Source organism: Seriola dumerili, unplaced genomic scaffold (assembly GCF_002260705.1).
Source record: "Seriola dumerili isolate Sdu_G_001 unplaced genomic scaffold, Sdu_1.0 BDQW01000177.1, whole genome shotgun sequence".
Lineage (NCBI taxonomy): Eukaryota > Metazoa > Chordata > Actinopteri > Carangiformes > Carangidae > Seriola > Seriola dumerili.
The window spans coordinates 318,488-333,166 of NW_019174432.1; the positions used below are offsets into that span (position 1 = coordinate 318,488).

General features: G+C 40.7%; 1 protein-coding gene across 1 annotated transcript; it reads right to left on the bottom strand.

Moving 5' to 3' along the window:
* Nucleotides 1-617: 617 nt before the first annotated feature.
* On the bottom strand, nucleotides 618-13,619 carry LOC111227343 (proline dehydrogenase 1, mitochondrial-like). The gene is made up of 14 exons (XM_022752789.1): nucleotides 13,191-13,619; nucleotides 11,989-12,200; nucleotides 7,905-7,939; nucleotides 7,667-7,816; nucleotides 7,363-7,427; nucleotides 7,147-7,263; nucleotides 6,916-6,989; nucleotides 6,295-6,376; nucleotides 5,731-5,823; nucleotides 5,265-5,411; nucleotides 4,202-4,377; nucleotides 3,127-3,225; nucleotides 2,893-2,981; nucleotides 618-1,853 (listed from the first exon to the last, which is right to left on the bottom strand). The coding sequence occupies exons 1-14, from the start codon at nucleotides 13,554-13,556 to the stop codon at nucleotides 1,663-1,665; spliced, it is 1,896 nt and encodes a 631-aa protein (XP_022608510.1). The 5' UTR covers nucleotides 13,557-13,619; the 3' UTR covers nucleotides 618-1,662.
* Between the last annotated feature and the right edge of the window lie 1,060 nt (nucleotides 13,620-14,679).

The window sequence follows — 14,679 nt, forward strand, 5'->3', positions numbered from 1 at the left end:
CAAAGAATATGCTGAGCCCATGCTGGTTTTGACTGACTTTTGGAACTTGTGTAGAATTTTTCTACACTATAATGTGTCCTCTAAATCATCTTTGCAGCTGAAGCTAACCAGGAAAACTCCAGTGCCGTGTAAGAAGGGATTTGTTGGCAAATGTATACCCAAAGGCACATCTTACATCAAAAGTAGACTTGATTCTTAATTAAACCGATAGAATACAGCAGCAGTGACAGCTCTGTGGCGCTTTGCCTCAGTAAAACTTAACAGCCACTAAAGTTTCTTCTGAGTAATGATTAATGCATCCAATTTCTGTGATCTGTACTGAGCGTAGCATCATGGGTAATTAAATGATGGTCTACAGAGCACTGACTGCTCTCATAAAATGACAAGGCCATAATTATCATGAAGCTTGGTTACCCCCTGACTCAAATACTAATTGTGTATCAATAACGAAGCAGAATATGTCCCAGAATTAAAACCCAAAACAACCTAAGCTTGTGCAAACAGCTCGCAGCTATAATATTGCAGTCAATATCATCAAGTCCTTCTTTTAATTAAAGTGTCATGTGCACTTTTGCTATTGATACAGTACATATTTATTTATTGAACAATTTCACAGGTCCATAAAGTGAGACATGTAAAATCAACAAATAGGATCACCCACTTCAAACATATTTACATTGTCAAAAATAAAAATTTGAATTAATCAAAATGCAATAAAACCAAAAGGCAACCTGCTAACATATTATCACCTTACAAAGTATTTGTCATGAAAAAGAACAACAAGCTGTCACACTCGTCTGCACCTGTATTAAAAGGAGATTCACTTGCCGAACACTCAATACTCTCTCACAACACTCTCTCGCAACACCTCAGTGACCAAGAATATAGCTTCCTCCGGTAAATACAATAACACTCTACAATAGCACTCTTAGAAGAGTAGGGATGTGCTGCGAGGAACCATTTATACTTTCTCATTGATTCATAAACAGGCTTCTTTTTCAAACCGGCAAAAAAGCCTCAAACATGGTGCACAAATATACGGTGCAGAGAAGCCTCCGCGGGATACTGTGCGGCCATCCAAGAGTCAAAAAAATAATAATATAGGAGGGGAATATTGATGTTTTCTTTACTGCCATTTAAATCAAGCCTATTATTTTATTATTGTTGTCCCTCTCCAAGATAAATAGGGTGATAAAACCAGATGTCCGCCCCAGTCTCGTTGACATTTTAGGGAGTCCTTTTGGAGTAGTAAAGATGCCCACTTGATGGATAACAGAGCTCCATAGACAATGGGAAGACAAAGTGAGGAATGCTTATGGTTGCAGAGGCAAATAAGGAAAGAAATAGGGAGAACATGGGGAGTACATATAACTACAGGTAGGAGTGAAGGTGGAACAGTCAGGAACAGAAAGGGGAACAGGAAATGGAGAGAAACAACAGTGGGATGACAGAAAAAGAGAGTGACATGCAGAAACGGCCCATCAGCAAGAAAACCCCGGGACAGGGGAGAACAGGAGATATACTGTACATCCAGGGAGCGCTGTACTGAGGGAGAGACAGAACAGACAGTCACAGCAGCAGCCGTCAACCAGAAAAGATATGGAAAAAAAAAAAAACTCAGCACGTTGACACACTCTCCTCGCTGTCTCTTCTTCTGTGTTTTCAGTACACCGGTCTGTAGAGAAGCTCCCCAGAGGCAAGTCTGCGTTTCAGCTCCTTCCACAGCAGCTCCCTCTCCTTCTGGGCGCCCTTCATGAAGCCTCTGTTCTCCTGGGCTCTCCGAGACAGGTATGGCATCACCTCGTTGACTGGCCCATAGGGGACGTACTTATAGACAGGGAAGCCTGCCTGACCTAGGGTTGAAAGTGGATGGTATGGGATGCAACGAAAGTAGAAAAGGGTCTTAGAAGGCATGTGTACAATGGTATGGATGAAGAGGATAAACATAGATAAATCAGGCTGCAAACATCACCAAAAGCTTTTTGTGATATTAAAATGTGATTTTTATAACTTCAGGTGTTGTAATTTCAATTTACAGGTTAAACAAAAACTGCACATCCCAACTGGATGTCATTTTCATTGGCTTGCCTCGCTGAGTGATTGCTACAACCCTTTCTAATCAGGCAGGTTTTCAGCATATGCAGAGACACCCTCAGTTTTCTGTATTTGAATTAGAAGAGCTGCTGTTGCCGGTCGAAGCTTTTTATCTAATCCACAATTACTTTACAAGGTAACAAAACATGATAAAATAAAACAGTCATGAAAACAACACCCTGAACCACAGCAAATCTGAAAACAAAATCATGCAAACTGAATGTAGCACCTTTTTAAAAAAACAATCTGTGTAGTAAGCAAGAGACAAAAAATAAAGATCTCAACTCCATTCTGCTGCATTTCATAAAACTTGCAGGTTTCTAAGACACAGCACCGACTACGCTATCCCTGGAGAATACAACATAGAAACATGTGTGTCTGTTTACATCAGTGCTGGTCAAGGTTGTTTCAACTTCAGCCTCACATTGACAGATAACTGCCTGCTGCTGCCGCGTCTGTCTTTGACTGACAAACAAAGTGGTGAGAGCCGGCAGTAGCACTTCGCTAAGACAGCTTGTCAATACTGAGGTGTCTCGGTTCATATGTCACGTTACGGGCCGCAGACTGACATGTGCACTTCATGCACTCCATGTGGTGTGTAGGGCACCTGTGTAACTCAAAGGCATTAGGAGGAGACACAGCTGGGAGTTGAGATAGAGGAGAATGGCAAATACTGACTCCGCAGAGGCTGCGCTGACACTGTCAAATCAACAGCTTTGTGTTGGGGCAGGAGAGATCAGTGCCTCGTCATTGTCGTGTGGTTGTGTGAGAGAGTGTGTTAGTGTGGAGTTTTCTCACCCAATGGGAAACTGATCTGATCACACATGCCCAGGAGCTGACCAAAGTACACCTTGTTCTCTGTGGGAAAGAGACTCAGCTCATTCATTCTGAATGAGAGAGAAAAAGAGAGAGAGAAAAAGAGAGAGAGAGAGGGACACATACAAAAATAACTTGGTTTATCCAGATCCAGTGCTGTATTCAAAAAATCAATTGTGTTTTCAACCGTCTGCTTCGATAGGATTGAAACTGTACCTCTGTATGGTGTGTTTCACTGTGTCTTCATTATGGGAAGCAACCATTACGTTGGCATTTCTGTTGAGTGCAATCTCATCCAGCACACAATCCAGACACCTGCACAATCACAGACACACACAAACACACACAAACTTTTGTGTGTTAAGTGGAACAAAAACCTCAATTGTTCTCTACTACACTACTGACTATAAAAATTTAAACTGGATATGTTATAGTACATTGTATATATAATGTGGCTCACAGTGTTCACATTACTCATCCATGCAAATCTTTCTCATTAGCATGTAAGATTTATTGTGTGGTGCAGAACTGCCTTTACACAACTAAATATTAAAATTTTCCCTAAACACTAAACTTATTTTTCAGAAACCTGAACCAATGCATTCTGGGAGGATCTCTGCAGTCTGCTTTCCTGCTCGTGTAGTTGTGTTAATATGCATGTATTTTACCACCATGTGCACATTGTTGAATCCCAACACATGCTGTGCCTGTCCTATGTTGATGTTTACTTCAAAATCTAATCGAATGCTTGAGGAGTTTGGCCTTTCCGCTTTTTTGTGCAAAACATATTGATCTCCACAGGTTGATTTCTTTGAGCTTGCCTTAATCTAGGAATGTCAGAAAATTGTTACAACACAGAACCCCTGCAGAGAGCTGGATGTTTTCTCTAACTTGTACAAGGACGACTCAACAGGGTGGAAGCTTGCTGCTGACACAACATGATAAACCCAAAACTCGAATTTGAAGACCACTTCGGTAAATGTAAATCCCTGTGCCGTCCTTTGCAGTGGATTTGTGCCTATAAAGTGGCCAGTTTAAATCTGTGAACCACATGGGAAATTTGGAGTGGCACAAGTGGGAAAAAGGTGTTTACCTGGGGTGTTTTTATGGAAGAAACTGAACTCTAAACTGTTTGCTATCCAGTAGCAACAGGATATATTAATAGCAGACAGCTCCAGTATCAAGATGAAGAAATAAGAGCCTGGCTTGGCAAAAAAAGATCAAACATCACAGGTGCAGATTTGGACAGTTGTCAGCAGCTGATAAGGCAGAAACAGGTCTTGGCTCCTACCTGTGGTACATTCTATTGGTAGACTCATAATCAGGGTTAATAGGGTCCTCATAACCAATGTCTCCGGCCCTCTCTCGCTCCTGATACATGTAGGCCCCACGCACCAGCTTGGCAGCAAAATGCCAGCCCTCACGCCGTGACAGTTCTACATCCATAGTTACGTTGTCATAGGCCTCCTGCAGAACAAAAAAAGACAAGGCGACTCGTTCTTTAGCAAAGATTAATCTGAATCAAGTGCTTCAAGTTTAGATACAGAATTGAGCAAAGTATCACATTTCCATTTTTACTGACTACTGTAGATCTAACTCATCAGCTATTACAGAGCCATTACACATTATTCTTATTCCTATCAAGATTCAGCCCATCTATTCTACCTCACCATGATTGCCTGCAAGCAAAAATGAAGACGCTATGAGAGACAAAGTCGGAGTGATCTTGTTAAAACATTTGTGGGTCTCAATTAGTCAAACAAGATTGTGCTGACATCACTTTGTGGTTGTGTTTCTACATAAATTACTCTCATGGGGGGAAAAAAAGCAACACATCATTGAGAACTTGCCTTATTCTGGTTTGAGCAACATCAGCAGCAAAGCAGCAGTGTATCATTAATTACAGCAACTAATTGTGACAAAGTGGAACCAACAATCTAAGTGTTGTGTTATTTGAATTTGTTATTTTTATTTCACAACAGCGTATGTTTTACATGACAATATAGTAAGGCTATGTATTTTTGACAGAATACGAACAAGGATGAAAAGAGGATGTTAAGCACAAGAATGAAACTCTACTGCGTCTTAAACAGCTTCTAACTTAGAGTCGCTCATTAAAAATAAAGATAAAGCACCAAATTTCTGACCAACATTATTTTCGTCTTGGCTATGTCGCTGTTTCTTCATCATCTCAGCTGACTCTTAGTAATCTGACTACAGAAGTTACACAATATACCACAGCGTGGTCTTTATCATGAGAATTACAATTGTTGTGATTGCATGATTTGTGTGCATATTCAACACTGACAGACTGGAACATCTGGTGCTTTTTTTTTCCAGCTGTGTGTTCTTACCTTTAGGTAGCACTGGTACGTGTTGAAGATGACAGGCTTGTCTTTGTTGTAGATCCTCTGCATTTCTAACGTCAGCCTGCTGATAGCTGGCTGGAAGTAGGTTTGCTCCGCATCCACCATCAAGCGAACACCGTTCTCTAGGGCATGCTAGGACGAGAAAGAGCTTGTTAATTTGGTATAATATCACCTAACAGTGCTCATTATTCTAAAGGTTCATTAAATATAGTTGAATTAATGAAGCCATCTTTAACTAAACAAAGGTGATCAGTGGTTCTGTCTACACATACATTGGGGCTTTCTTTTACAATACAGATAATACTATTTATTTGGATATTAATATAACGCAATAACTAACAATATATTTAATTCCAGCATTATTATATACAGTATGTGCTTGTTTCTTGCTGATTTGCCACTAATTGCCTGCAGTGATCATTCTTCATGTTGATAGTTTATGTAAGATTACCTGGGCTAGGATGTCCATACGCTGTAAGATCCTTTGCAGTTGTTTCTCCTCCTCTCCGGTGAACTTCTCCAGCAGAGGCTCCAGCTCACCTAGCTGAGCAAACAACCCAGTAGAGTATACAGCATGAAATGCTAATGAACCAAATATCATACAGCATGAAACCTGTCAGTGTTTCTTATTATATCCACCCTTCAGCTGTCTTTAGTCCAAGGTCAACAGATATGTTTATGACAACGTGCCCAGATTTTGTAGATGTGCAATTAACTCAGGTCTTTCCCTAACCCAGAGCCAATAATTAGCCAATATCTATATTCATCATGCATCATTACTTTCTGTCATTCTGGTTGAAATCAGGTCCCGCTGATACTTCAACTCTCCTGTCTGTTGTAAATGATATACACTTCAAATTTAGAAAATGTAAACAGGTCTCAGTTATATAACAAGTCAGTTATTGTCTCCACAAGTTTGGGTCTTGAATCATATCTAAAGTTTAAGGATGTTTTTGCTAACTGCATTTTTCATCTCAGTTATTGCCACTTTCTGTCAGCGTGTAATGCCACTGACCTTTACATTCGGGACAACCAGGAGGTCTGATGTGTTTGTTCTGTCATCTATTAGGCTGTTCCAGTCGAGCATGTCAATGCTCCTGTCAGGGCAGAGGACAGACAGGTATTATGGCAACAGCACATCAATGAGTCTAAAATATTACCAGTATTCTGTTTAATTTCACGTTTTCTGTCACTCTGTAGCAACACGTCCTTGAGATGAACTTTAAAACAGCTGTTTCCTAACTTTTTTTCATAAGATGCTGTGACTCAAAAATAACAAGTGTTGACTGTTATTCCATCACAATTAACTAATATTATAAATAACTTCAGCAGTAAAATGTTTAAAAGTCATAAGTCATTTAAACAGCAATATTGTGTATGTACTGTACAATGAACTATGACAATGAATAAATCAAGAAAAATATGATAAATATGCGTTTTGTTTTGCATGTTATGTGATTTAATGATGTGATTAAATGATTATGTCAAGTATAACCACTGCAAATTGCATCACAATCCATTAGGACACAGTGTGTTCTTTTTAATCATTATTTTTCATTGGATGAATTTTCCTCTAAATTGCCTTGAATATACAGATGTATTTGTGTGTGTTTAGGTCATCTGTGTTCTTGCTTACCCTGACGTTTCCTCTTTCCTGCCTGTAAACCAGCCATAGAAGTCGCCTTTTGCACCCAGTTCGGTCAAGAATTCCTAGACAGATATAGAAACCTGAAGCAATGCACTTAACATACTGTAGCAACAGCTGTAGCAATATCCTCACACTGTGTATGCCATAAAAGTGCACTGCATGTGATGTATCACTGTAATTAAACATCACCAGAATAAAAGTGGAAGAGGAAAAGACTACCTGTAGCTGTTTCAGCTCCAGCCTTTGCTCTAAGGCTTCCATGCCATCTTTCCCCTGCTGTGATGCCAGGAAGATGAAAAATCGCTGCCATTTCACCAGGATCTCTGAGAATTGGAGCTTTTAAAAAACAAGCATGATGTCAGTCTAACCCACCTCTACAGCAAGATTATCAGCTAAACTGCTACAGTGACTTTTTAATCACCCCTTAGTGCCTACCAGAAACTGAGGTCGTCCTAGAGCAGTCATTTTGATGGCAGAGAAACCGTCCATTGAACTTCCACCTACAGGTCAAACAGACAAAAATATTATCATGATGGTAAATGCATGTAGAAGGACTGTGCTGCATGTGATAATTGGAGTGGATTACAGAGGCAGATCACAGATCAATTGGTTGAAGGATGACGATATTTGCAGCATTTGGTAGAAAATATCAAAGTACATGAGCCAGCATAGAGTTACAACCAAAACAGACATGTTGTAAAGTAGTTTTATTAATGTGGTGTAACTTCTGTTTACTTACCAGATGCTTTGATGCATTTGATGAAGGTTTCCATATGCTGGTCACATTTGGCCTCATCAGCGTAGAAATACGTGTGAGCTCCGGTCACTCTCCCACCATGGTCCCCAAACTGTTTGTGTGCTTTATATTTTTTCTCACTGTGGTCCTTGCCTGAAGGTGAAAGCAAATTTGCATGCCTATTACTTCTAATTACATCATATACTATATCCACAAATGAGAACAAAACAAGACAGCTTACCTATGCTCTCTTTCTCTGCAGCGGATACACATGAGCTGCATTAGGAATGCAAGAGGACAAGAGGACAAAGTGAGTTAATGTGCCCTGACTTTGGGGCAATATTAGAAATGTAAGTTGCATCATAATTGTCAAAGCAAAATGTCAAAGCATTTTGGAGTTCACTTTGGGAGCTAGCATTCTTTCTGTGAACATTTTGGCCTTGTGGCAGTCGCATGCCAGATGCTGGCACTGTGTTTAGTGACCCTATATATGTTGAACTGTCCCGCTGTCAGCCTGCTGACCCTACGTAGAGGGCTGATGAAGCTTCACTCCATGCCCCCCCTCCCCCCCCATCAGGACACTTGATGTTCATGTAATGTAGATGTCAGCAGGTTTCTAAGCCAGGAAAACTAAAGAGAGTTCTCTATCATGTCAAGACTATCTCTCCACCCTACATATCCCATATGTATGGGGACTGACTCTCACGGGGGTCAGCTGATGTAGATACTCTTTAAGACCCATCACCTGTGGTGGCCACGCACTGACTAGCAACACGTGGTTATAAAAGCACCACGCATGCGTGGCGTCTTCGATTCTTTGATTACCATGGAGTCGAGCGGACGTGTGTACCTAGACGTGTGAGTACTGAACGTAGCGTTTGCTTTTGACATCAGTGTGGTCCACTTACCTTATAAGTAGGAGAGCTGGCCCCTCTGTGGGCTGCTGCACTGTCTTACAAACACAGGCTGCTAAAAGCGTGGCAGCTTGTGGCACCGGGTTTTCCGTTCAGCTGGTTGTAAGCCATTGTCCCACGTGAAAGGCGGCCACGCTTTAAAGCCGATCGCTTTTACACCGTGGCTGAAGTGTATGAAGCACCTTTTAACAGTCACAGCTATTGTTCCTCGACGCGAGCGATTTCAGAAAGTAAACAAGGGAAAAGCCGGGTGACCGGCACTCCTCCAAGTTCCACTTACCCTTTCTGTCAGAGTGTCTGATGTATGAGGGGTGAATAGTGTTACCGGTGGAGGACATTTTCCAGCGAATCTTGAGTAGCATAAGTGTTCACATACATTCAGACATTGGTTGTTAACTGCTTTGGAGGCATACAAGGCAGCAGGAAGGCCAGCCCCAGCAGGGGTGCGTGCCCATTCTACATGGGGCCTTGCTAGCTCATGGGTATAGGGCGAGGTACTGCTCTATCAAAGCTTTGTGCGGCTGCATCTTGGTCAACCCCCATCCACTTTTATCAGGTTCTGCTGCATGAACCTGGAAGCCAGTACTCCATTCACTGAGTGTCTCCTGGGCGCAGTGCGGCAGGATAGGGGCCTGACAATCGATGCCCCAGGGATCACGGCTCTTACAAGGAAGGCTCAGGGTCTTTCTTTCTAAGGCCTCTCACCCATTTACAGTTGGCCTTAGCATCTGGCGGGGACAGCTAAGCTTTGGTGGCATCTTGCACCTAGGTCATGGGTGTGTACATATTGTATATTTGTAAATAGTTTTTTATTGGAGCACATGGGTGAGCACTCTGGTGGTGGTGATGTCTCATTTGAACTCAACTGTCATCTCAGGCTCCTGCAGGAGCAGTAGGGTGTGCTTGGTTTTCTCCGGTCTGTCTCAGAGATCCCGTACATATGGAATATGTAGGGTGGAGAGATAGTCTTGACACGTGATAATGGAAGGTTACATATGTAACCCCGGTTCTCTGAGTGGAGAGACTATCTCTCCAGCTAAAAGCTGCTCCGAAACGGTTTCAATCAAGGTTAACCAAGGAGGCCACGCTTGCCTGGTGCTTATGTAACCACGTGTTGTTAATCAGTGCGTGGCCACCACAGTCGATGTGTCTTAAAGAGTATCCATGTCAGCTGCCCCCGTGGGGGTCAGTCCCTGTATATATGGAATATGTAGGGTGGAGAGATAGTCTCTCCACTCAGAGAACCTGGGTTACATATATAACGCTCCGTTATCTTCTTTTAACATTACATGCCATGGAAAATCATGAAACCTTACACTGTCTTAAACACCTTTTTATTTAGTCACTCAGGCCACTTGTTCAGTACTGTTCTTTGTATTTTTTATGGAAATGGTAGAGCCAATTAATCAAGAAGTAAATGGACAGAGAATTAATCATTAACTTATTTTGATATTCAAATTATAATTTGAGTAATTGACAGAGAAAACAATGATGCTGCTTTTTTTTTTGTTTTATATTTAACTATAACTGGAGTAAACCTCTGTCCTTTATGTCTGTCCTTCGATTTCCCCAACAATCGTTCATCTGATCAACTTCAAATTTCACATATCTACTATTGAGGACTTTACAGTGCACACAGGAAAGTGGAACTCAATGCAGGGAAAGCAATCAGCCCCTACTGAGAGGCACATTCAGAACAAAAACTCCACTAGTAATTGTAAACTGAACATCTCAGTTTTGGACCATTTGTCAGAACATTTTTTTTTTACTAGAAGACAAGGCTTGGTGCTCTGGGAATTTGTGATAACAATTTCTCACTGTGTTTCTGGCAGAGTTTAGATTAAATAAATAATTAGTTGTAAAAAAAAAAAAAAGACAGGTTAATAAATAATGAAAATAATTTTTAGTTGCAGTTCCATAAAAGAGAAACCAATCCCAGAATTTTACGTTGCATTGAATAGCTAGTGTTAATAACCCTGTTGTTAAACCCTCCACTGAAATCAATATCACGTGTCCAGGGATATGAATTTTATTTCTGTTATTTCTTCTATTTTCTGTGTGATGCTACCAAGAATTCCAATCATGTTGGAAGCAGTGATTATTTGTTATTTATTATCTTTTGTCATGAATTTGACTACTGGCACAAAATATTAGTTACTGACAACTTTGTTACAAAAACATCAGAACTGGCATTAAAAAGCTTGCATTAATCAAATCCAAAATGTATATTTTTAGTGTACTTTATATGGCATACTAATCTGAAAGCAGTGATTGTGAATATAATGTTCTTAATAGCAAGCCAGAACTTGCCTCTATTCCTGATATCTTCTTTCTGCTGCAAGGAACTGACTAATGTTGTTGTTGCTATCTTGACAGATCATTGGAGTGCCTGTCAAAACCTGCTGTCTGAGATCAAGCTGACTTAATATGCCTTGTCCTCCACCCTTACAGTTTGAAGGTGTATGTTCGGCAAACAAAAGCTTTCTAGGCTCAGGTTTGATACCTCTTTTGATGTTTCCAAGCAGGCAACTCTGAGACAAAGAATATAAAAAGCTGAGCAGTGATATCTTGTTACAAGTGATATGGTATAAAAAAAAAAAAAACCGACACTGAGTACAAGCAGGGTCAAAAAAGTCATAGCAAAGGGTTTGCCTGGGAGCTTTATCGCATTACAGAATGTGATAACGCTACAGTAATAGAGGATGTTCTGTCTGGCGTAAGATGACATTGCAGTCGGCCGTCACTCTGCGTCAACACAAGGATATGTAAATACACTGCCTAACAGCTTTGTTATTTCACTTCATCTGGCCTTAATAGAAATAGAACTGTTGTGTGAGATATAAAAGGTCAGGCATTTCTGGCTGAGTATTACACTTATGCTAAGTACATTTGACAAGTGCACTTGTGTTTTTCACATCAATGAAATCAAATAAATTCACTTTGGAAATTTTACTCACTGATTCGACTGTGAGCCAACTCCTAAATGGGCCAGAATGTCCAATTTTTATTTTAGACTATGAAATGTCCTAATTACTCATAATGCCTGGATGCCCACAGCACAGATTTAAGTAACAGTGCTGCTCCTGCCTAGAAAGGCTGCTTGAATAAGGTCTGCGCTGTCATCCAAGTTTACATCGGCTCACAGATCAGATAGCCACTGCCTTGCGCTCTCCATGTGACAGGATTCCTAACAAGTTAGACATTCTCTCTACCCAGCCAATCCAGAACAGGGGGCCTTGGCTGAGCCAACAAATCATGTTGTAACTGGAGTTAACATCCTGGTTGTTATAAAGATAAATCTATTTTTGGTATCAAACAACAGGAAAGTATTAAATTGTGGCAAACACTTACTGCATGCAAAAAGTGTCTGTGTTGTATCTGAAATGTATGGTAATAACGAAACTTTCATACCCTCTGCCGTCTTTCTGTTCTGCCTCCTCCTGGCTGATGTCTTCCTCAACACTGTAGTCGAGAACAGAGCCGACGCCGAAGGCCTGATTCTTCTGGATCAGCGGCCTGATGGCTCTGTGATCCTCCCCAGCTACAAACTGACCATAAAATGTCATCTTCATGAACTGGTCGAAGGCTCTCCGGCCCAGGATCTTCTTACCTAGATCCATTATCTAAACAGAAAGGGAGAGGACATTATAACCAGTTTAGACAGGTATATCATTTGCTTTATAATCCTAATTAATTCTTCACATAATTTTGCCTAGATTATATGTGTAATTATGTCCCAGGAAAGACAGGCTGTGTATGGGCATGATTTGATGGCAACAGGTTTATTTGACAGACTATGGGAAAGACAACTTGCAGCAAGTTGATCTTTCATAAGCAAAAGAATTCAAATCATGTTCTTAACTCTCTACTTTGCATTTGATGTCACCACTTGCTGTAACTACCACAGCCAAGCTTTACATTGACTCCCTGAAGGTGTCAAAGTGTGAAAAGTGAACCTCCAGTTATGCAAGGCTAAAGTATTAATGCATCACAACATGAAAGAAAATGCCCTTTTTTAATGAATTAAATGTGTTTCTTGTACCATACATTACCCTGCAGTAAAGGTTAAGTAACTACTGCTACTGTAGAGGTTAAGTAACTTGGACTGCATGCTTGGAAAAACAGATTGTAACCTGAGAGGTGGGTGTTACACTTGAGCCTGAGGCTCTACCAGTTATGTCTGAGTTCAAACCAATGACTTTAAAAAGTGTATAAAGTCTGGAGTTCAAACTTGGCAAACTGGCTGCTGTTTTGAACACAACTTATGGCGTTTCAAGTTCAACTATATCTCGTTATCAATAAAAGCCTTGCAAATAAGCATATCTATGTACAAACATGGGGTTATCAGCTTCAATTTCCACTGCTATGCAAGTTAGAAATAGGTCTAGGTTAGTTGTCACGAGACAACTTTGTCTTACAATACATTTTGTTCTCGCACCTGATTTTGTCGACCCCCCCGTCTGTGCTATGTGAAAATGTCACATTGGAGTAAACAAGTGTGCTAACCTTTAATATATTGTTATTATCAAGTTTACCTGGACAACTCCAATCACATTAACAAATTGTCGTCATGGTTACTGTTCGGGCTGCACGGTAAGCTAGCACCTGTTTACCTCTTTATTCTTATCAACCAGGAAGTCATAGGAACAGAGTTTGAAAACCACCAAACTTCTCATCAGCTCTAATGAGTCTTTGCTTTTATAAGCCTCCTGGGTCTGCTCAAAGTCTACGAAGGTCTCATTAGCAGCCTTGGTGGTGGTTCCGTCTCTCCCTCCTCTGTCCGGCTGTCCGGGTGATTCCGGCCGCGCCGTGTCATGTTGAGCGCCGCCGCGGCTGCTGACATCGTCCCGCTGCTCCGTCTGGGTCGGCGAGGTGGTGGAGGTGACGGTAGACCGGAGTCTTCGCCTGGAGAGTAGCCATTTAAAGGGAATTTCCGGTCCTGCCCGCGTCAAGGCTGGCGCAGTTTTGACATAAAACATCAGCCTGGAGGAGGTAGATGTCAGTGGAGCGGTGAGATGACACAGACCATCTGTCGAAGCGAGCTGTCTGGAGGCACAGTGTAAACACATAGCGAGCCAAACAGTCACATTAGCATCATTTGGTTGGTGGATAACCTGTGACGCAACAGTTTTGTCTATCACTCCCATAACTTTTTTTCACACCTGTACAGGTGCACAACCACTTTTTTTTTTGACTGAATAACTTGCGGCAGTGGAGAGTAGGCTAACTTATTATAGAAGAGCAGGTTATTCGTGTAGAGAACTGTAGCTAGCGTTTAATCAAACCTTCAGCCATTTGCTCAACTTCACTGGTGCTGCAGTGTAAGAAAGGCTAAAGGTTTTATCAGTGGTGGACAGAAGCAAAGTAGCTTCATGTGCTGAAGTACAATTTCTACTTCAGCACTCATTTGAGTAAGTTACTTCTACTTTACTTAGGGCTAAGAATACCTCTGCTCCACCAAAAACATATGCAGTAACAATTCAGATTCATTTATTTAAGTTACCCAACAGTATTCTATAATTAGTTAAAATTAGCTCTTCTTTGTCCAGTTACAACATTAAAATTGTTTGATAGAGACAGTTCACAAAAACAAGTCAGATAAATACATTAAGAACCAAAAACAACAAACAAAACTAAGCTAGAGACTGCAAGTAATCCAATGATAAATATTATTTATTATCAGCTATATGAATATGTTAGTATAATAATATATAATATTTCACTCTGTATGATGAGCACTACTTGACTTTTACTTGAGTGAACTTTGTTCTTGTAATTCAGTATATATCCATTGTGTCATATACTGTAGCTACTTGTACTACAGGACCTAAATATTTCTTTGACCACTGGTTGTCTTGAGACAAACAATTCAAAAACCTATCTTACAAGGAAAAAGACCACACCCCTTTGGAAAGCACTGAAAATGAGAGAGAGCTGCTGATACCTGTAAATCAGCCTCATATTTGCCCACATTACCAATAAATTACTCTGAGTAGCCTACTCTACCTTTTTAGCGTAATTTTCAATGCAAATAATGTCATGTTTGAGTTATATATAAGTCATTGCAGGCAGGCATAGCAATGCACATTAATTACATAACTT

Coding starts and splice junctions, on each gene's coding strand:
- LOC111227343 (XM_022752789.1), bottom strand. CDS start 13,556: ATGTTTTATGTCAAAACTGCGCCAGCCTTGACGCGGGCAGGACCGGAA. Junction 5,824..6,294: donor TGGTTGTCCCGAATGTAAAG/GTCAGTGGCATT, acceptor TTGTTTGCTCAG/CTAGGTGAGCTGGAGCCTCT. Junction 2,982..3,126: donor GTGAAACACACCATACAGAG/GTACAGTTTCAA, acceptor TCTCTCATTCAG/AATGAATGAGCTGAGTCTCT.